Genomic DNA, 22,147 nt, shown 5'->3' on the forward strand with positions numbered 1-22,147 from the left:
CCATCTCCTCTTACTTGTTAGAAACTGTTACCCTAAAACGCCTTCATCCCAATAGAAGTATCCAACATCAACCAACATCCGACGTCCACTGACATCCGACGTCCACCGACTCAGATTCCATCCCGAGTCAGGAAGTTGGAACCGGATGTTATGTGACATGCGTTAACGTTCGATCTGCTCCTCACGTTTCCATCATGTTCAAGATGATATGTGGATGTGCAAATCATCAGAGTCCCCTTCCCCCACAAACACACACACACACACACAACAGCCCCCTGTTGACTCTCTAGACGCCATTCCATAGAGCATCTCCTGCTAAGCTGCAGGTCGATTTTAAGCCAACATGCACCATTAACGAACCACACTGGCCTTTGTGCATCCTCCGGGGGGGTATTGGGGGGGTTGCATCCTGCTGGCCCTCCAGCCTGACGAGCATCAGGGCTGGGAGGGCCGGGGGTTGGACCCAGGTTTATGGCGCCACCTCACAGAAGGGCTTTATGACATAGAGCGCCTTAATGAGGTAGAGCGAGTTAATATTTTAACACGTTTATCTATTGTTGAACCATATGGCAGAGTGCCCCCCCCCGCCCCCCATTCTGAAGGATGGATGGAAAGAAAAGGATGTTTTGATTCGAATTTTGAAAATTTCAGATTTTAAATCACGTTCTAGATTGTTCCTGATTTTCATCCAAAGGGATAAAAAGGAGGAACCTTCTTCGGAATTCTTCTTGTCACAGTCACTAAAACACTAAAGGATGGGGAGGCGGGGGCGTGGAGGGGGGAGGAAAAGACGGGGAAAACCGGGAGTATGAGCTCTGATGACTCGGGACAGACACACAAAACACTTCAGGGGAGGGAAAGAGAAGAAAGGCGGTGAGAGAAAGGAGAGAAAAAAACTCTTTACATCTGGAAAAGACTCTGACAGGAAGCCCCCCCCATCTGTGGTCAAACAGCTGGGGGCCAGACAGAGTGGACCCATCAACAGGAGCCCGTCCATGTGTGGTTTGGGCCCCCGACTGGCAGGTGGGGGTGGGACTGAAAGGAGAGTCACCGGTCTGGAACGCCGGGCGTCACAGGATGCCTTCAGGGGGGGGGGGGACTGTCCGGGCAGGGACAGCCCCACGGTGTCACACCTGATTGTTCCATCTGATCGATTGATCGATATTAGATCTACAACAACACAGCTGTCGTTGTGTCATTGAACGCATCTTGAAGTTGTTTGTTTACTGGAGACGAACAAAAAAACAAAAAGTACTTTTGTGAGAAAACATTGGTCGCTAAATTTTCACAGGATTGGAGGCTGGTTTGATTGTTGAGAGGAGTTTTTTTGCGATTTAAAAAGGTTTATGTTTGTGTTTCCAGGACAACAACAGAAAGGTTTTTGAGGCATATTTTGTAAATTCCATTTCTTCCCAGATTGAATCTGAAAATTATTTTTTCTTTTATTGTTTTGGGACAAAGATAAATCATAAATTATCATCCATCCTGCATGTTTCCAACACAACTTTTCTGCCGAGTTCTTGTATTTACATGATGCCTTGAACGCACCTTGAAGTCTGTTGTCACAACAAGTTTATTTTATGTTGAGACAAAATAAATTTCATGTGAATGCACCGTTATTCACTTTCAACACCAGAACGTCGATCCCGTCAACTGTCACCGTGATGCATTCACTGTCCTTTCTGTGGCGAGGACTCATTCACACCAAATATGCAAACAAAGCTCCGGTATGTGATTCAGGGGCGGGGGCGTTTAACACAGGTAATCTACACCCATTCTGCTGCTGCCGCGCCGACGAGGCCTTTTGTCCCGTCGTGTCAAAACATCTCCGCCAGCAGGGCGGCATGAAGCGACCGCCTTGCTCTCCTCCTCTCTAAAAGCTTTTTGTCCTCAGGTGTGTGTCTGCCTGGCTTCAAAAGACCAGCAATACACCCCCCCCCAGGCAGATTTTTTAAGTTCTGACACTTCTGCTCCCCTTGAAGTGACTGGATGAATGTGTTCTGGATGGTGGTGTGAAGGTGAGACGGAGAGAAAGTGTGTGTGTATTCAAAGTGAGCGCTGATGAAAGTCGATCCACTCGCTTCAAGACACGACACTTTGTGGCCCGGTTAATGCATTTAGCAGGTGGTGCACACACACACACACACACACACACACACACACACACACACACACACACACACACACACACACACACCAGGTACACACAGGTAATGTCCAGAGATCAGGAGCATGGTGATGTTTAGGGTCGTGCAAACTGATGCAGATCCAGGAATTAGACAACACCGAACGGATTCATGGGACACCTGGTGGTGGTTGGACATGCTAACGAGAGCTACGCTAGTTTAGCTTTAGAAGAAGAAAAAAAGTAATAATATAAATTGTAGAATATTATTATATAAATATTGATATTATGTAAACAATATTATCATATTAAATATAATTACATGAATAATAATAATATTATGTAAATATTATTCTATTATTATTATTATTATTAAATTATATGAATAATTATATAAATAATATTATATAAATAACAATATTATTATATAAATAATAACATTCTGATCATTACACCGTCTCCTTCATTTGAAGACATGTTCTGGTTGCTTTTCTTCTTTAATTTAGCTGCTAACTGACGCTAACTGCTAATGGCTGCTAGCTACATTTTAAATATAAATTAGTTTGTGGATCTTACTTGTCAAAATGTCACTCTCCCATCACTGAGTGGACACACACACACACACACACACACACACACGCATACTAAAGACTTACACACACACTCTGTTGTATCGCAGGAAAGGACTGCTAAGCTTTCCCAAGGGAAACATCAACCCAGCGGTTCAATGGTCATTGTTATTAGGCTGTTTTTCTTCAAGCGATCCTCCCCATTCCTCCCCAAGTCTCACCCCCCCCACTAACACACACACATACACACACACACACACACACACACAGCTGATGGCTGCAGCAGGTGATTAATGCATAGCCGCGACCGTTAGCACTTTGCTAATCAGCCCAAAAGCACTTTGCTTAAGTGAGGAAAGTCGTTCCAAATGGTGTTGCGCTGTAAAAATGCACCGCGTTGTTGTTAGGGGTCAAAGCTCAGAGCACCCCCCCCCTTAAACTCCACCACCACCACCAACACACACACACACACAAATACACACACCCATCTGAGCTGCAGAACCCACTTCATACAGACACTGTGTTCATGATATCAGATGCTAAAGCGGGACTGAGTTCATGCTCAGATAATGATGTCATTAGGGGGCGTGGTCTAAATAATTTTCTGACTTTAGCGTCTTCTGTCTTCTGATTGGTCCTGCAGCTAAAGCTACGCTAATCAACAAATTCATGCTAACAAGGCAACAAAAGTGTGTGTTAGCATTTCCTATAGTGAGAAAATAACACCTTACATTCATTGCTATTACTTTTAAATCATTATTGTTTTCACAAAATATGACATTTCATCACTATTTTTGGAGCTAGCTCGCACGCTACGCTGTTAGCGCTTTAGCACTAATTACGTTTTAAACATTTAAGTACAAAAAGCTTCTTTTTTTATGACGTTTTTCACCTTTTCTACAGCTTTAAAAAGAATTTAAGACACTAGAATGAAACTATTTAACGGGTTGATGCTAATACCAACGTACATTCACAGCTGATTGGCTGTGTTCTAATTGGCTGTGTTCTGATTGGCTAATGTGGTGACACAGGTCACATGTGGACAATGATGTTGACTAAACTCACATGAGTAACTGTACTGATCCAGAATCAGCAGCTTTCACAAATAATGAGTGTGAATGGTGCTGGAGTGGAAGCGTCCTTTAGTTCCAGGCTCTTGTGGGGGGGCTTTAAGATCAGATGGTCGGGGGGGTGGGGGGTGGGGGGCTAATGAGGGACTTTCTCAGCCTGCGTTTGCTGGATTAGCAATAGAATGGATCTGATTGAAGGAGGAAACCAGCAGAGGGGCAGAAAGGGAGCGAACACAGAGCAAATAGCGCCGACCCATGGGGAGGGGGTCGCCCCCTTTCACCAGCTCTCACCCTGGGAATCCACCCCCCACCACCCCACCATGCCTCACCTCAACGCACCGCTATCTCCCGCCCTCTTTGGGATTCAAATGCTATCTCATTAGCTCCCTTTGGATCGCGATCCCCCCCCATTCATTCATTCAACCCCCCCCCCCCAATAGACATTATATCTCTCTATTTCCGACCCGTTTCAATACAGTTGCGATTCATCCTCTCTGGCCTCCTTATCCACGGGGGGGGGTCTTTGTCCGGCTCTACTGTGCCGTTAATCTCAGGGCCCGCCAACGACCCCCCCCCACACACACCCCCACGGGGCCCAATGGCCCCCGAGTTAACAAAGAGACCGCGCCAGGGGCCAAGGAGGCAAACGGGATGGATCCGAAACACCAACAGGAAGCTGAAGTCGTCTTTCTTGATCCATACGCTGAGTATATTTCCCATAATGCAACCTGGGAGCATCTGTGAGGCTCCTATTGGTCTGTTTCAGGCCCTTACTGACTGATGACATTGTCGTCTTTCAGATTAGAGAAGCATAAAGTTTTGATTCTTCAGATTTTGCTGCGTGTATTGCTGTTCTTCTGTCAATTGCCCGTATTGATGATCGCAGCTTGTGCCTGTGTAAAATTGACAACCCCCCCATGCCCCTCCACCTAACCCCCCCTCACCACTGGTGATATATCAGCAACTTGGTGATCGATCAATATTTTAAATCGGTAAATGAGGGTAAAGCCGAGTGAGGGGTGGGGGGGCATCGATGTGATGGAGCAGGAACGGCGCTCATTCATGTCTGTGATTGGTCACACCCTGCAGAAGCCCCGCCCCTTTACATGGCTACGTTGGGGTAACTTTTAGATGCTGGGATAGCTTAAGTGATGCATTACCCTGACCTCCCTGATCTCTGATTGGTCCTCTGGTGAATCTAAACCAAAGGGGCGGAGCATTGACTTTTATTCAGGCATATTTTTGACCTCCTTTTCTTCACATTCCCACCTTTTGTGTTGTTTGTGCTCTGGGGGCTGTTGGGGGGCTTTAGCAGACGGATTAACCCTCTACTCCTCGTTTGTCTCTGGAGGCTGATCCTGGATCTGCTTTGTTTCTGTTTGTGGATGACATCAGATCATCCAGGATCAACGCCGCTGTAACACCTTCAGCTAAACCCGCCAGGTCCCTCCTCACAGCTCCTCCATTGACCTCTTTCTAAACGTGAGGGGGTGTCCCTTCTGCACCGCCGCCTCTTGTCAGGGGCCCCTAATCTGAGGCCCTCACTAACACGCACAGATCAGCTCATTGTCAGAGAAGTTAAAAAGCTTCTGTTGTCAAAACGCCATCAGGTGTCAATCCTCTGAGGAGATGATGATGATGATGATGATGATGATGATAATGATGATGATGATGATAATGATGATAATGTCATCCTGAGGGCTTTGATCGCATCATGGCGAGCAATTCAAATGGGACGACAACGTCACGTTGTGATATGTAATTGATGTTTAAAGCCACATAGATGCCTTGACTCCGCCCTCTGGTAGGCGGGGCATTAAGGGGGCGTGTCCTCGCTGTTCACACCTGAAGTCACATTTGATTTAAATCTGTTTGTGTCGAATTAATCAGAATCTCCACCAAAATTCAATGGATATAGTTTTGTATGTCTGTGTGTGTGTGTGTGTGTGTGTGTGTGTGTGTGTGTGTGTGTGTGTGTGTGTGTGTGTGTTCTTTCCTCGGGGCCTGCCTGGCATTGTGCTTCTTCCTGAACCGGCAGACGTTATCAGTGTGGGATCAACAAAGGGACAAAAGGGCTCACACACACACACACACACACACACACACACACACACACACACACACACACACACACACACACACAGACACACACACACACACACACACACACACACACACACACAGCTTCACGTTTTCCCAGGCCTTGTGGAGCCTCACACCGTTTCCTGTCTCTCTTTCTCTTTATTAATAAAGTTTGGATGAGAAAAATGTTTTCAGGTATTAAATATTTTGAACCCCCCCCCCTCTCTCTTTTTGACCCCCCCATCACTCCCTCGTCTCTCTATCCTCCCCCTAAAACTAATCCTCCCTTCTTCCTCGTCTGTCTGCTGCTCTCTCCTCCTCTTCCTCATAATGAGAAAATACACTTTACATTTTTAGAACTTTGTGTCACCAAAATCAGCTTAATTCTCACATTTTGTTGCTAGAATTTCTGCTAAAAACTTGATGTAAACAATCAGACACAAGCATCTGTTTTTTCCCTGCAAAAACACTTTATAAACCTTTAAATTTAGCAAAAATGATTCAAATTAAAGCTCATATATAAACACATTCTTGTAATTTCTTTGACAAATTTGCCATTATTTTTCCAAAAATTTGACTTTTCTGGCAATTCTTTCATATTAAAATGAATCAAATCTCACCCGTTTGGCTAACTTTGCTAACCGTTGGGTGGTGTCTCAGCCGCCTCCCCCTCTCTGATCCCCTCCTCCTTCCTCCTCCTCCTCCTCCTCTTCCTCGTCCGATGCAGGAGTCATAAACACGTTTTCTCTCCTTTGACTCATAAATCTTTTCTTCCTCGCCTTCCTGACATTAATCTCATTCGAGCTGAACCTCCCACCTGAAGTCACCTTCACCCCCCCCGCCTCCATCTCCTCCTCCGTCCTTCCATCGGCCGCCGTCTCCACCTATCTCCTCCCGTCATCTCTCCTCCGCTTCTTCCCCTCCTTCCCTTCGTTACCTTCGTCGATCCACGTCGCACGTGAGCGGCTTTAGGCCTTGGGGGGGTGAGGTGAGAGGTCGGCGACACCCCCACCCCCCAACCCCCACCCCCCTGTCTTCTTCTGTGGGAGAAAGCGAGGGGAGTCGCTCAGTTCAAACTTTGTTTAGCGGCGGCCAAAGAAAATAAAGTCTCCTTGTTATCGCACTCTAATTTTGTTATTGTACCTTATTTTGTTGTGGGGGGGTGGAAGGATGGGGGGTGGGGGTCGCTGTGAGAAACTTCACTGCTGACTCTTTAAAGTGGAACAAACATGTGATAGAGAAGCTTTAATTAACACTTCGCCTGAGAAGCAGGACGCTGCGTTCAGGGCCAGAATGATGTTTTCATTCCCAAACATGGCGAAATAAAAAAGTCCGTTCCCACGCCGACGGGTCGCCGCAATTAAATTTAAAAAAAAAAAACAGCTATTAGCAGTTAGCGGCTAACTGAAAGAGAAAGCAAGGCGGGGTGGAGAAGGTTTACCCTGCCATCAGGCAGATGCAGGGGCAGCTGGGTGGATTCTGAACTCCTCACCCTGGGGGGCTGTGGTCGTGACCTTTGCCCTCTCACACATGTACACACACACACACATCCACAGATAAGTTTGTCACACACTCGCACACGTTTGCTTCCTTTCTGCTTTGTCAACACTTTCACACACCCGACACAAATACACACACAGATAACACCGACGTGTGTGACAAAGTGGGAGGAGCTCCTGGACGTCTCAGGGGTGGGGTTAGGTGGTGCTGATGGGAATCGGCTAAACATGTATCTTCATTGGCGTCTTCGGCGACACTGGGAAGCACTTCCAGGAAGTAGAGAGGAAGTAGACGGGAAGTAGACGGGAAGTAGAGGTCAGCTCGATTAGCTCTCCGCTAACGGCTCGGTGGCTGCTTCATTTCTTCTCGCCTGTTTTTTAATTCATTCTAAGAACATTTCCAGTATTGATTTCTTAGCATCAATGTTGCCATGGTAACGTGATGCCTGTCATGTGAAGTTCAGGGCCTGTGTGTGTGTGTGTGTGTGTGTGTGTGTGTGTGCGTCTGCATGTGTATGTGTGTGTGTGTGTGTGTGTGTGTGTGTGTGTGTGTGTGTGTGTGTGACTAATGGACCTCCAAGCGGAGTCCATCGCCCCATTCCTGTCATTCCTGTATTTAGTGACAGAAGAAGCGACGCGTTCTCCTCCCCTCCCACTGGGGCCACGCCCCCCTCCCTCCATGAGGAGACCCCCCCCATCATATTCATTTCTCTCCACCTCCTCGCTGGAGGAGGAGGAGACATTCTGATACCTTCATTAGGCTCAGGATGAAGGGGGGAGGAGCCATCATGGTGGGCGGAGCTCCGTTTGATGTATGACCCTTCATCTTTTTGGTGCTTTCTGGACGCTGATGACGGTTTCTACCTGCGTGTGTGTGTGTGTGTGTGTGTTTCCTTCATCCAGTCTCCATTGTTCCAATCGCCGCCATGATTGGTGGTCGCCGTGCATTAACATTCCTCTGATACACACTCCCCACACACACACACACACACACACACACATTGACACAAACACCACACGTCTGACGAGCGGCGCCCGGTCACACACACACACACACACACACACAATGGTTCCACGCTACCACCATCGGATGTGTTGTTCAGTCGTGATAAAGACGTGCAGTCTGGTTCTCAGGTGTAAACAGTCTATAAACTGTACACACACACACACACACACACACACACACACACACACACACACACACACACACACACACACACACACACACACTGTAAAAGCTTCACGTGCAGACTGTTTTGTGTCTACAGACACAAAGCGGGCCCATTCCATTCCAGTGGTTTGGCTCCTTCAGCGTTCGTCATAATTAACCCTCTCAGGTCTGGATTGGCGAGTCGACGGTGGTTAATGATGTCATCACCGGGTTCACCCCGGGCCGCGTCTCGCCGGTTCCAGGCGTTTATGGGATGCTCATTCTGCGGTGGTATCGGTTTACATTCGCAGCTCAGGAGGAGCTGAGAAACGACTCCAATCCGTTAAAACAGCCCATAATAACCGAGCAGCGGCGCAAACGCTCCCTCTGGAAGCACTCAGAGAACTCAAACCTCTGCTCACACAATAGTTACTAGAACTCTGACCAATCAGGACGGAGCGATTCGCAACCATATGATAAGGTAGTTTAGAAACACTTTAATCCAGTTAAACAAGTGTTAAATAATCAGGCGTCTGATTGGTCAGAAACACAGGCCGACCCCTGACCTTTGACCTCTCTGGGGAAGAGGTGCAGTGTATGTATTTACTCCGCCTCTCACCTTCATCTTCATCAACACATCCACAGATCCTTTCTGGATGTTTTCAAACCTGGATATTAACCCCTCCCTCGCTGGCCGAGGAGCTAAATAAATATTTGACCCGATCAATAATCAATGTTGCGCACAATGGCGCCGCTGTCTCGTGTGTGTCTGCAGCCAACAAAGCCCTGTGTGCACAGCGGCGCAGCACTAACCACCATTGTGCCTCTGTTGCCCCAGCGTCTGATCGATGAGGGTAAACTTACCTCAGAGAGGAAGAGGAGGATTGTTCCTGGAGATCGTATCGCTCCTCTTCCTCCTCCTGCGCCTGTGCCTCCCTGATTTACGTTTGGCGCAGCGTGAAACCGACTAGATAATCCAAAGATACGAGGGCGAGCGGGAGGAAGAGGACAAAGGAGAGGATTCCTCACACACACACACACACACACACACACACACACACACACACACACACACACATACACACACACACACATACACACACACACACACACACACACACACACACACACACACACACACACACACACATACACACACACACTCTGGTATTTACTGCTTCCTGGGTCTCCAGAGAAGCTTTTATTGATCTCCTTTGTGTTCCTGGTTTTTATGGACGTCCTCCAGATGGTAAAGAAGTTCCTCTGGAGATCAAGGTCAGTCATCGGCCTGTTGGGGTGGGGGCATTCAAGAGCCTGAATGTCGCTTTCTTGACCCACCTGACCCCCCCTACACACACACACACACACACACACACACACACACACAGACAATCACGCACGCTACAGCTTGTTTAGGGGGAAGACGTGTCGGAACGAAAGGCGTCCACTAAAGTTTTAATGAGCCGAACAGGCCCAGTAAAAGTCCACTACTGTTACAGGTTTATGGCTACACACACACACACACACACACGCACGCACGCACACACACACACACATACACACACTCCTGAGAAGTTTAACAGCACATAAACACCACAAAAGTAAACGCAGCCAAACAAATGACTTTAGATACACAGTCTGTGTGTGTGTGTGTGTGTGTGTGTGTGTGTGTGCATGCGTGCGTGTTTGTGTGTGTCACACCTGCACAGGTAAGATCCACCTGGTTGCTCTCCTCCCCTTCACCTGTCGTTCACCCCACAGGAACAAAATGAACGAGAGAACACACACACACACACACACACACACACACACACACACACAGTAAACAAGTGTTTTGTTGTTCCTGGATTTGTTGGGACAGATGTGATCCCAGTTCTTCCATTAGAGACTTAGACCCCCTCCCAACACACACACACACACACACACCAGCCTTGACCCTTTGACCGTTGTGACACCGTTGTCGCCCCATCAGAACAACCAAACCAAAGCTCCGTCCCAGTGGGGGGCGTCCCATTCGTCTGTAATCTAATGAAAACATGTTATTTATTAAAAAACACAGGAAGTGAATTTTTTAACTTCTTTTTATTTGTAAGAAATTTAGCGTCAATTAAAAGTCCCGTTCTTCTATTCTGGGACTGAAACTTCTTTGCGTTGACACTCGAATCCGCAGCTTTAATTAACAAGTGATGCTATCTATCCAACTGCTACTAAAACAGCAGTTGCTAGGCAACCAGTCACGACTCCAGGACGTCGCTGCTCCCAACCGAGCGCTAACGTGACACATAACCCCACAACTTGTTGCTGCTACGCTCAGATTTGGTGCAGATTAAAGCAACACGTGTTAATTAGTGACTCCTAATTTACATCTTTATTTTTTTACTTGTAGAACGAGTTTGGCCAGAAATCAAATCAATAAAACCGCATAGGTTTGATTATTTTACGCATCCCTGATGTCAAAAATATTAGATTTTATCATCTATTTAGAAGGATTTAAATTTTCCGATCTGCGAATTTAATTCTGGTGTTAAACGTTTTATTAATCCCTTCATTCCAGATTAAATCATCTGTTTTCTCGTCGGCAATCAGAAGGCTTTGGAATTGACTTCCTGTCGACTAAGGGCTTTTTAAGTAATCCATTATTGGTCCCACAGCAGGGAAATTTCTCCGTCTCAGCGGGCAGAAACACCCGACTGAAGCATCGATGGATAATAAATACTGGAGGGACGTTTGAGGAAATCCGTCAAACCAACAAACGTCAGTGGAGGTGATAGAAGCTGATCCACGATCAATCCGATCGATCGGCGGATAGTTTAGGAGTCGTTCTGCTGACGCGATGAAGGTTGTGGTATCTTATCGCTGATTTCACATCCAGGCGGGGGACACTCTGGGCGGGACGCCGGTGCACTGAGAAGCCACATGACAAACAAAGAACCACTCACACCTACAGAACGACCAATCCACATGAAGTTTGACCATCGCTTTGGAATTTTTTCCTCTTGAAAAGTTTCCCGTCCTCGAACCCGGAGAGATTCTGGACCTTGTCGCCATGGAGACCAGTCTGCATCAGCTCCTATAAAACCGTCGTGTTTACAGGTCAGTTAACACACTCCCCCCCCTGGTCTCCCCCAGGACCCTCGAGTGTCCGCCGTCCTCCAGCCGTTTGTCTCGAGACAAGACGACAAACACCGATGTGGGGGGGGTTTCTCTCCCTCCTTCGTCCCGTCGGGCTCGGGGTCAAAGGTCACCTGTGGGAGAAAGAGGGGTCAGATGCATCGATTTGGCCTTGTGACATGGGACTGGCAATGGGGGGGTGTCTCTTTGGAGGAGAATGACCTCTTAGACACTGTTGCATTCTGGGCGATGGGGCCGGTGTTTACCCGGCAGTGGGGGGGGGGAGTGGGGGTATCGCCTTACCAGATAGCCCAACTGGGAGCTAACCAGGCTTCCTATTCAGACAGCACTGTCAGTCAATATCTTCCCCTATTCATGAAAAGGTCAGCGGTCAGGTCCCGGGGCAGGGGGGGGCGGCAGTACCTTTGGGGGGGGGGGTTGTTTATACGCCGGCCCCATTGTCCCGGGACAGAGCCCTGGGAGTCCATTTTCATCCCAGAGTAGTTAAAGGGTCGTTTCATGGCAACGCTGGTCTCATCCGCGTAGCTTCAGCTAGCGTAGCTCCATCATGTAGGGGGGGTTGGGATATTTGTGAGGGGGGGGGTAATCCTCTCTCACCTGTTGTTTCCATCTCTGGTGTCCTAAACGATGGGAGCAGGAACGCCGCCGCCGTGCAGCGCTCAATAATCTAAATGTCAGGATGCTTTGGCCGTTGTGTGTGTGTGTGTGTGTGTGTCTAGTGTGTGTCCACACACACGGTGACACGCAGCTGGATACACTCCGCTGTGGAACACATGAGTTTTGCATTTAATCTGATTGCGGTGTGTGTCAGTGAGAGCGGGAATCAAAGGGAGAGGCTCACGCCGGGACATAAAGGCCCGTCCTGACACTGTGAAACACAAGCTGACAGGAGTGTGTGTGTGTGTGTGTGTGTGTGTGTGTGTGTGTGTGTGTGTGTGTGTGTGTGTGTGTGTGTGTGTGTGTGTGTGTGTGTGTGTGTGTGTAGCTGGACCCCTACCATTAGGCTTCTCGTCCTGAACCCGGCGGCCCCATTGGAGTCTCACACCAACAACGTTCACATAACAACACGTCTGATGGAGTGGGAATACACACACACACACACACACACACACACACACACATCCACACACACACATCCACACACTCAAACACACACTCAGGACATCTCATCATCAGGAGTCACTCAGGAAACGACACTCATCAGCAGGGTCATGGATTATATGGTGACGGTTGCCCCCTAGTGGTGAGAAATTTTACGGTATGAGGCACGCACATGCACACACACGCACGCACACACACACACACACCGTGTTTACTTTGTTTATCCAAGGTAACAAACATCAATCATATTTATAGAGCAAAACATTTGTTCAACAATTATTTTAATTGTCTGAAAGAGAATGTTTTAAATTTCTTAAACATTAAAAAAAAAGGAGAATTGGATCAAAAACTTGACCTGAATTTGAAAGAAATGACCAGCATTGATGTGATTTAATTTGAAACAGTGAATAACAGTTTTTGTAAAATTAAAGAGGCATTAAAAATTAAAGAGGCATTAAAAAATAACTTTTTTGTGTGTTTTGATGGGTTTTTTTGTTTTGTTTTTACATAACAGTCTTTTATTGACAGATAAACTGTAAATTTTCAGGATTGATTTGTTGCTGGTTTTTATTGTTTCAAGAGAAGCTCAGAGAACAGTTATTATTATTACTCACAATTTTTAAATCAAAATAAGTCCTGAAATAACTTTTAAAAATCATTGACAATTAAAAGAAATCTTTAGATAATAAAAAACAGGTATTACAAATGCTTTACTTTGTTTGGGTTTTCTCGTCTTTTTTGTAATTTTTTTTTTTTTTGTAGAATTTTACTTACATTTTTAAACTCCACAAGAAAAAAGAAAGCAAAGAAAACTGAATCACACAAAACAAACTGACAACAAAAACAAAACGCAGATAAACATGTTTAAGATGTAAGGAAAAGCTAAATATTTCTGTTAAACAAAAGATGGCCAGTTTTCGGTCTTTCAATGTTTATTTTTGCCATCATGTTTTTTATGTAGTTTTTGATGCTCTCAATATTTACACTGTTGTTGTTTTTTGTCATCATTATGAGATGAGATGATGAAACTTTTGTTTTGTGCTGAAACCAATATTTGGCAAGGAAAAATAGCTCAAACCTCAAATTTAAATTGTTAAATATTGTTTAGATTTTTTTATGACAATGGTGACATTTGAGAGATGTAAGAAAATTGCATTTTTTTTATTGACTGTTAACCATTCCTACTTCTAAACCACAATCACGTTGATTCTTGAACCCAGACTGGGTTCCTGATATTAACCTGGTCTTCAAGAGGCCCATGGAGTAAATGATGCTAACTATGTTAGCCTTGTTAGCTCAGACTGTGAGGAAGACAAAGCAGAGAAACACCTTCCTGGTTTGGATCAACAATCCGAGGAAGAATTCTTGTTTTAAAAAGGTTAAATTATTCACTAACATTTATAAAGTGAGCTTCTTCTTCTTCTTCTTCTTCTTCTTCTTGTACGCTCGTTCTGGACGCTGTGGTGAGGATGATGATGATGTGGAGGAAATATTTCTGGGTGATGAAAAGTAAATATGAAGAGAAGCAGAAGAAGGCTGACATCGGAGAATTGAAGATGTACTTATTCCTCCCCAAGAATGGATGTTAGAGGAACTGAGTCTGAGTATTTCTCTTTCATTCATTCTAAAGGAAGTCGTGTTCTTCTATTGGTTGGCGTGTAGAAACACTCAGAGGTCAAAGGTCACCGAGCATCACGCTGTCCAGTCAGAGGTAGCGGTGGGTTCACGTCGTCTCCACCTCGCAGCATCCTCACCCCCCCCCCCCCCCCCAAAAACAAGAGGCCTTTGTTTGGCCCCTGACTCCTGGGGGGTGGGCCCCGGGCCGGTTTGTGGACCAACAGGGTGCAGCTGTCGGGCCCCTGATCAAAGTGGACGGGGGCCCGGCGCTGTCAGCCCGGTGTTCAGCGGCGCCATTCGGTTTGGGATTATCACACCTGTGGTTCAGGGATTAACCCCAGCAGAGACATGGGAACCGGGGCAAGAGGGCTCCAGAGGCGGGGGGAGGTTGGGAGGTGGGTAACAGGACAGGGGTATGTGTGTGTTGGGCTGGAGACGACAACAAAACCTTTTTGTTTCAGAGCGGTTCCAATTAAAAAGCAGTTTTTTTCACGATATTCCAGAAACTGCTTCGACCAGTCTGTGTGAGGGGGCGGGGCTACGGTCAGGTGAGGCCACCTCGATGACATCACATCTGTGGAAGACGGCGTCAGCGGATTGATAAGAGTGTTTCACATCATTGAACAAATTTAAATATCAGTCAAAGACTAAACACATTAATATTAAAGATGATATTTAAAACAAAGCTTTTATTATGAAAGTACAAAATCCAAACCTCCATGTTCCTGTGTGAGAGTGTTTGCCCCCTCCCCCCTTAAAAACAGGGCTGTTTCATCGCACCTGATTTCAGTTCCTGTAACCGAGCCTGTTGGCTGACACACCTGTGCTCAATGAGAACACACTCAAGGTCCAACAGGCGTCAGGAGTCAGTGACACACAATCAATACAGGATCAATGCAGGATCAATACAGGATTTATGACTCAGAAACTGAAATAACGGGAAGATTTTGGGGAAACAATCAGAACGATCTGAGGAAGACTAGGAGCAGAGCTGAGCCTGATGTGATGAAGAGCTGATGAGATGATGAGGAGCAGGTGGAGGTAGGGCAGTGGGGGGAGGGGGGCACCACGCCCAGACACACACCCCACAGAGGAACACGACCTACTGCTCCCTGTCAGCTTTCTTTATTTTGCTGCCCATGCAGAAAATCTCCTTGTTGTGCAGAGTAACACCGCCCCCCCGTGGCTGCAGCCGGGACTACATAAAAACTACAGCGAACGCTTGTGAACAGACGGGAGCCAAACTGTTTCCACTGGGGGCCACATCCAGAGGGGATATCTGTTATTAACACATCAACTAACATTTGTGAGTTTATTCTAATATTTTTCCCCAAATAAAAGCCAAACCTGGAAGATATTACATTTAACTTCAGGACTACCAATGGAAAAAACATTTAATTAATATTTCAATGGAACTGCGTGGAACAGATTTATTTTTCATAGCCTCCAGGGGCCTTTGATGAGTCAAACGTTTTCATAATTTCATATTTTCACAAATAATATTGAAATTTTATAAGTGATGTGTTTTTCTGTGTCACAGCTGTAGCTGCAGGAGGAGACTTGTGCACTTATTCTGACTACAAGAGTTATCCATCTGCAATACAGATGCATGTCTGTATAATAAGATGGTTTTATAGCTATGAAATAGTCCTGGAGAGAACGATTGTTGGAAAGAAAAACTGGCTGTGCAGCTGAAAAATCAGACCACTAGGAAAAACAACACATGCATATATAGAATATCTATTTAGCATAAATTCAAACATATGCAGCTTGACTGTGTTACACATGGAGACACTTTGATTTGCATCAATTTAATTCTGACTGCAGTCATCACATGTTCACAATGACAACAGTCGCAAGTTTTGGGGATGATGAATAATTATTATCAAGAATCATTAATAATACTTTAATAACCAGTTTCCTCCAGTACAGCCAACAATCCACTGAGTTTTCAGGGTTCCAGTGGAATCCAATTAGCTGTGTTCTCCTGCTGGTAGCTTTAGTTTTGTCGCCCCCTTCTGGTGGGAAGGAGGTAAAGTTAATCTCTTTAATCTCTTCCAGTCTGAACTGGATCTGAAGTTTTAAAACTGACAGAAAAACCCTTTTCTTTGTTAGATGTATTTAATAGTGTTATACACGGTTCTGCCGCTTGGAGGCGCTACAGGACAAAAATAAAACAGCTGCAGCAACAGCGTGACATCACGTGGTCAACATGTTTCAAAAAACAGATGAAGGTAAGGCTTGAACAACAAAAAATAGAACACACAAAAATTATAGGACATACACACACACACACACACACACACATTCCAGCTGTTGATTGGATGACCTTTCACCTTGTCCAACATTTTGGAAGCCCAGCTTAAAAATTACAAACATTTTCTCCTCTTTCTGCTTTGTTTGTTTTTGTTTGTTTGTTTGTTTGTTGTGCTTCAGGCCCTGACGGCGTCCTGGACGTGCTTCTGGAGCGGTGCACCACAGGATGGCAGCACACACTTCCGTTCTGTGTGGTGGGAAAAAATAAAAATAAAAAAAGCTTAGGAAAACGAGAGGCGGGTCCAGAAATAGGAGGAGAGAGCCAAGGAGTGAGGGAATGGGGAAAAAGATGAGAAGAGCCCAGAGCGTTTGCCATGCGGCCACAGCCGAACAGACATGCATCCCGTCAGGCTCCAGACAGTAAGACCTCTCTCCTCTTCCTCCTCCTCCACCCCCCCCCCTCTCTCTCATCCCTCCATCCTCTCTCTCTCTCTCTCCTGCTGTCAGACATGAGGTTTTCCAGCCGACCGGCAGACACATGTGGAAGCCGAAGCCGCCGCCGCACGAGGAAGCTGCACCGACTGTCCTGGAACCAGCAGCATGTCACCTCAGGAGGCCCTGATCCGTCCACGTATGTAGAGAAAAGACACGCGTGTGCTGAGACACGGCTGCATGATGGGAACACATGTGGAAAAGTGTGTGTTTGGAAAGAGAGAAGTGGAAATTTGACGAGGAGGAAACGTGTGACTTAAGTCTGAAACGTTCAGCTTGAGTGGCCACATGGAAAAAGTGGATGTGTTTCTGAGTTTACGGGCTGCACTTGAATGCACCATGAAGTCCCTGTTTGGGCAGAACTCAGAGTGAAAGAGAAGGGAGACTAAAATTAGATAATAAGATTTATGTCATCGGTTAAATATCTGCTGTTTTGTTCTGAACGTCTACCCACCAGAGAAGCACATCTGAGATCAAGAAGCATCTCAGCTGAGCTAAAGCTAAAGCTACGTGATGTAAAACACAGGAACAGAATGGAAACTGACTTCATCAGTCTTTATAATCTTTGATCAGAGAGTAAAATATCAGTTTTAAATCAGCACCAACTGAAGGTGGGTTTAGGGTGGGTGGCGACGGTGGTGGATGATGTCACAGAAACGTGCTACTCTCTCCTTCCATCACTCCGTACACAAAAGATCAGAAGGAGACGGAGCTCAAATGAGAGAATTAGATTCACGCTAACAGAACACTGAGTTCCAGTTCTGTGGAATGTGTTTCCATCCTTCACCCACCCTCCCAGCATCCGGCGCTGCAGCTGGAGCAACTCGTACCCGGATTAGAGAGATGGAGATGAAGATGAAGGCAAGAGAGGAAGAGGAGAGGCCAGGAGAGAGGGAGGGAGGAGGAGGAGGAGCGACGACCAACGGGAAGGGAGAAGTCAGCGATGTAATGAGTGGGTGAGCCAGACGCCGGGACAGCTGGAGAGAGCATGAGTAATATTAGGTGGAGACGACGGCCTGTAAACAGCCCCAGCCAGCCGGACCGCGTTATTTATAGATGATGTTTAAAACGTCCACGGATCAAAATAAGAGGGGGTTAAAGAGGGAGAACTTTTGGTGACATGTGGATTTATTTAATCTCTTTGGGAGATTCCATAATCCAGACTTTGTGAAGTCTGACTTTATGTCGCACCGAAGCGCAAATATTCCGAAACCGCATCGACCGAAAAAGTGGGTCAGTAGATTTTGTTAGGATTTGACAGGATTCAGACCTCTACTGAAGTTTGCATCTTTTAAAATGAAAACAGTCGTATTCATCAACTAGAAGTGGGCGGAGCCTCTTCCAGCTTCCCTTCTGCGGTGGGAAAGCAAACACCTGGAGGATTCCAGAGCTCCATTTGTTGGATTCATCAAATCGGAGGAGGAGGAAATGACTTCAAATTTTAAAAATGGGTCGCCGTCGGCAGCGAAAAGCATCACGTGTGTTTTTCTTTCCAGACCCACTTGAGATGGAAAAATAAAAAAAAAACTCTGGGCTCGCTCAGTCGGGTCTGGAAGGACGACATAAAGGAGCCAGTGTTTCATTAATCCACAACCTGCCTCTGTAACCGCAGCAGGAGCCCCCGGTAGCCCTGGGGCCTGGAGGGACCCCTCCCCCTGTAAAAGTAGATGGAGTGGGGGAGGGGGGGGTAAGTGGCTCAATTATGAGGGGGAGAGAGAGGACTGGAAATAAAACGCTGGATTCAACCGTCTGTTCAGCTCAATCTGGGCTCCACATATAGAAACACCAGCGCAGAGGAGGACTCTGGTGGTGTGTGATGGTGCGAGTCAGAGTGAGTCATGGGGGGGTGAGCTCACGTCCAGGGATGTGACTCTTTCTCTCTGTTCTGTCCACAGCTGCCCGACCCCGACCCTCCCCCCGGTGAAGATGTAGCCCGTCGGATCTCCATGGAGATGCATCACAACACCGTCTCCTCCGCTCCGTTGCCATGGTCACTGTGGTTGCTGTTCCTCCTGACCCCCGTCGCCCCGGTGGCCGCCGACGTGGCGCTGCTGTTCGACAGCGGCGCCCCCACCCACCACCTGCGGAACTGCAGCTGCCCGGCGCCGGTGCGGGGGTGCGACGAGGCCCTGGCCAACGCGCTGTGCCGATGCCACACCGTCCCACGCTCCGCCCTGCCCCCTGCTGGCCTCGGGGGGCATGAGCGGCTGACCGTGTGGGTGAAGGAGCGCTGGGTGCTGCAGGAGCTGCTGAACGGGAGTAGGGTGGGGCACCTGCACCTGTCCTTCTGTGGGTTACCCCCCATGGACGGCGAGAACGTGGCCCTCCTGGGGCTGAGGACCCTCAGGATCCACAGCACAGCGCCGGGGGCCACCTACCCCCACCAGGAAATGACAATCACCCCCTCTGTAGGGGTGGCAGCACAGCTAGAAGCCCTCACCTGCGGCGCCCCCCCTTCCCTCCACGTCACGCTTCTGGATCTGGCGGTTCTCAGTGGTGTCTCCCCCCTGAAGGCCTACACCCTGGTGGGACCCACCGCCCACACCCTCCACCAGAACCTCCCCCACCTGGGTTTGCCCCTCCTGGATTTGACACCTCCTGCTTCTCCCGATGACCCCCCAGGAGCAGCAGAGCCCGTCCTCTTCACCTTCATCTACTGACATGAGGATGAGGATGGGGTTGCGTGTGTGTTGTGTGTGTTGACGTGTGTATTTTACATGCGTGTGTTTATTCTGACGATCCAAAGTCCAGTTTTACCCGACAACCGAAAATCTGGCATATCCTTTATTTTTTCTTCTTTTTTTTATATAATTGATAAAAATGCGGGAAGTTTTTTCTGGATCCGCCCCAAACATTTCCTCCCTCTCGGTAACTGCCCCACCCTTCCACCCAGATTCAGGGTAACACCCTTGCCTGCAGGCTTCAGAAATAGCTCCAGTGTGACCCTGTGGCCGACGGCAGACCGATACTTGAATTTTTATTTAATCTCCAAAACTAAACCCTGTATTGACCATAATTACTGATTAGCTCAGATTACTGATTACAAAACTAAGAGGAGTATCTGCAAAATGTTTTACCCCGATTTCAAGTTCCATTTTCTTCTCTTGTGTGTTTTTTTAATTGATGCTAAAGTTTTTTTTTTAAATTTCATTGTGGTCTTTTTGCAGATACTGCACTTTGGCTTTGTACAGCAGAATAAACAACCTGTTTTATTTATTTGCACTTAAACTGAGTTTGAACAGATCCCTGCAGTTCAAATGTTCTTTTTTTTTTTTCGATAGTCCAACTAAGTATTCTAATTTCCTACGACCCTGAACTGATCAGACAGAAACTGTCAATAAAAATGAGGATTGATTTGGGGGGAAGAAGGATTTCTGAGCAATAATGGACTCAGAAACGAAGCACTTTAATCAGGAGGTGGTTCCAGGAGTCTGCAGATGTGAGTGTGAGGAACTTTAACACGTTAACATGGATTTGTATTTATTTTTAACCGGATGCAGGACTTCTGTATGAAGGCCTCTCAATCAAAGACTCCTGAGTCTCCTGACGGATGGGATTTAATTCTGTTTTCTGTTTCTGATGAAAAAATACGTCCCAATTTTTCATGAAAATCTCATGGAAATGAAAGTGTTGGAACTTCGTTCAAGGATTCTGGGAGAAGCACGTCGTGTTCCTACGGCGGCCTGGAAAGGACAAAACCAAACCAAACTGCTCTCATAAATATCTTTTTATTTCTAATCTTTGATGACATCAGTCTCCTCTTCATCGTGTCATGAATCCGTTCCCTCGCCGGCGGCGGTTTCGTTCCTCTCAGACAACAGACGGGTTGAATCCGGGCCGTGTTGCGTAACGCGTGTCAAAAGAGCAACATGTGGCCCAACATGTTGAAATCGCCGTGGAGACGGAGGTCCTGTGGGGGGGGGGACGAAGAACAAAGAGCGTAATAGTCGGCGGTGGGTGGAGTTAACGGAGGGGCGCCGCCGGCCCCAGCTGGGCCCGTCCAGAGCAGATGGTCTAAGAAAACAAGGGAGCGGGTTACGCTGGTCCACGGGTTCGGATCCCGGAGGCCGCTGTGGGCTAGGGGGGGTCGGGAGGGAGAGGAGGGGTTCCCAGAATGAAGCAGGAGGCCGATGCTTCGTTCTGTTTGTCTCCTTGAGCTTTTGAGCGTTCCTGGTGGGGAGAAACGGAGCTGAAGCTGAAGCTGAAGCTGTTCCGACTCTCCGGTTCCAGCTCATATCCTGTGAGAGGCTTCGGTAAATCTGCTCCCACAAACTCGACCCGCGGCCAGCACTTCTGTTCCAGCGTGTCTGTGTGTGTGTGTGTGTGGGTGTGTGGGTGTGTGCGTGTCTATGTGTGTGTCTGTGTGCATTTGGAGGCTGTGTAGGCCTATGGGTGTGTCTCTGTGTGTGTGTGAGAACATATGCTTGTATTTATCTCCCTCTTGCACATTGTGCTTATCGCCCTAAAGAATCTGATTGAGGTCAGATGATGGGATCCATCGACACACACACACACACACAGCGTGTGTTTAGGTTGTGTGTGACATGTGTTGTTGTGTAAACTGTCAGCAGAGCCAATCTGCTGCAGGAACCTTCGACAGGCTGTGAAGTCATCCTGCAGGACTCGGGTTGCGTGACTTTGCTGAAAGTCCACCAAACCAGGCCTCAGAGCCAATCCCTCTTTCCCCCATGATGTCATCGCTTCCAGAGGTCGCACGGGATAGGCTGGCCCTGATCACGTGACTCCTGGACCAGGAGAACCTCATGCATTTAACTCCAAATATGTTTCAATTAGCTCTGAACGAATCCCCTGGAGATGAAACGATGTCTGTTGTTGTCAGAGTTAAACCTGAAGATGATCACCAGCTGTCTATCCATACTTTAATCCACCTGGAGGAAGCTTTTGTATTATTATTATTATCATTATTAAAGGGAGTTTGCTGCAGTCAGAGTAAGATCTACTCGTCTGAATCCTCCTCAGGCCAACATCACACCCAGGAACCGACCGGATCTTCATCCTCCCATCTGCTCCAGGGATGATTTCACGTCTCCACA

The 22,147-nt window shown here is 47.2% G+C and overlaps 1 protein-coding gene across 1 annotated transcript; it reads left to right on the plus strand.

Moving 5' to 3' along the window:
- The first annotated feature begins 16,833 nt into the window (after window positions 1-16,833).
- LOC137605263 (exosomal polycystin-1-interacting protein-like) lies at window positions 16,834-20,831 on the plus strand. Its single transcript, XM_068329812.1, has 3 exons — window positions 16,834-17,021; window positions 17,109-17,232; window positions 18,989-20,831. Exon 3 carries the CDS (start codon window positions 19,040-19,042, stop codon window positions 19,751-19,753), a length of 714 nt encoding a protein of 237 aa, XP_068185913.1. The 5' UTR covers window positions 16,834-17,021; window positions 17,109-17,232; window positions 18,989-19,039; the 3' UTR covers window positions 19,754-20,831.
- Window positions 20,832-22,147: the final 1,316 nt, after the last annotated feature.

Source organism: Antennarius striatus, chromosome 12, assembly GCF_040054535.1.
Source record: "Antennarius striatus isolate MH-2024 chromosome 12, ASM4005453v1, whole genome shotgun sequence".
Taxonomy (NCBI): Eukaryota; Metazoa; Chordata; class Actinopteri; order Lophiiformes; family Antennariidae; genus Antennarius; species Antennarius striatus.

What these genes read in the sequence shown, in the direction of transcription:
- LOC137605263 (XM_068329812.1), top strand. Translation starts at nt 19,040, where the DNA reads ATGGAGATGCATCACAACACCGTCTCCTCCGCTCCGTTGCCATGGTCA.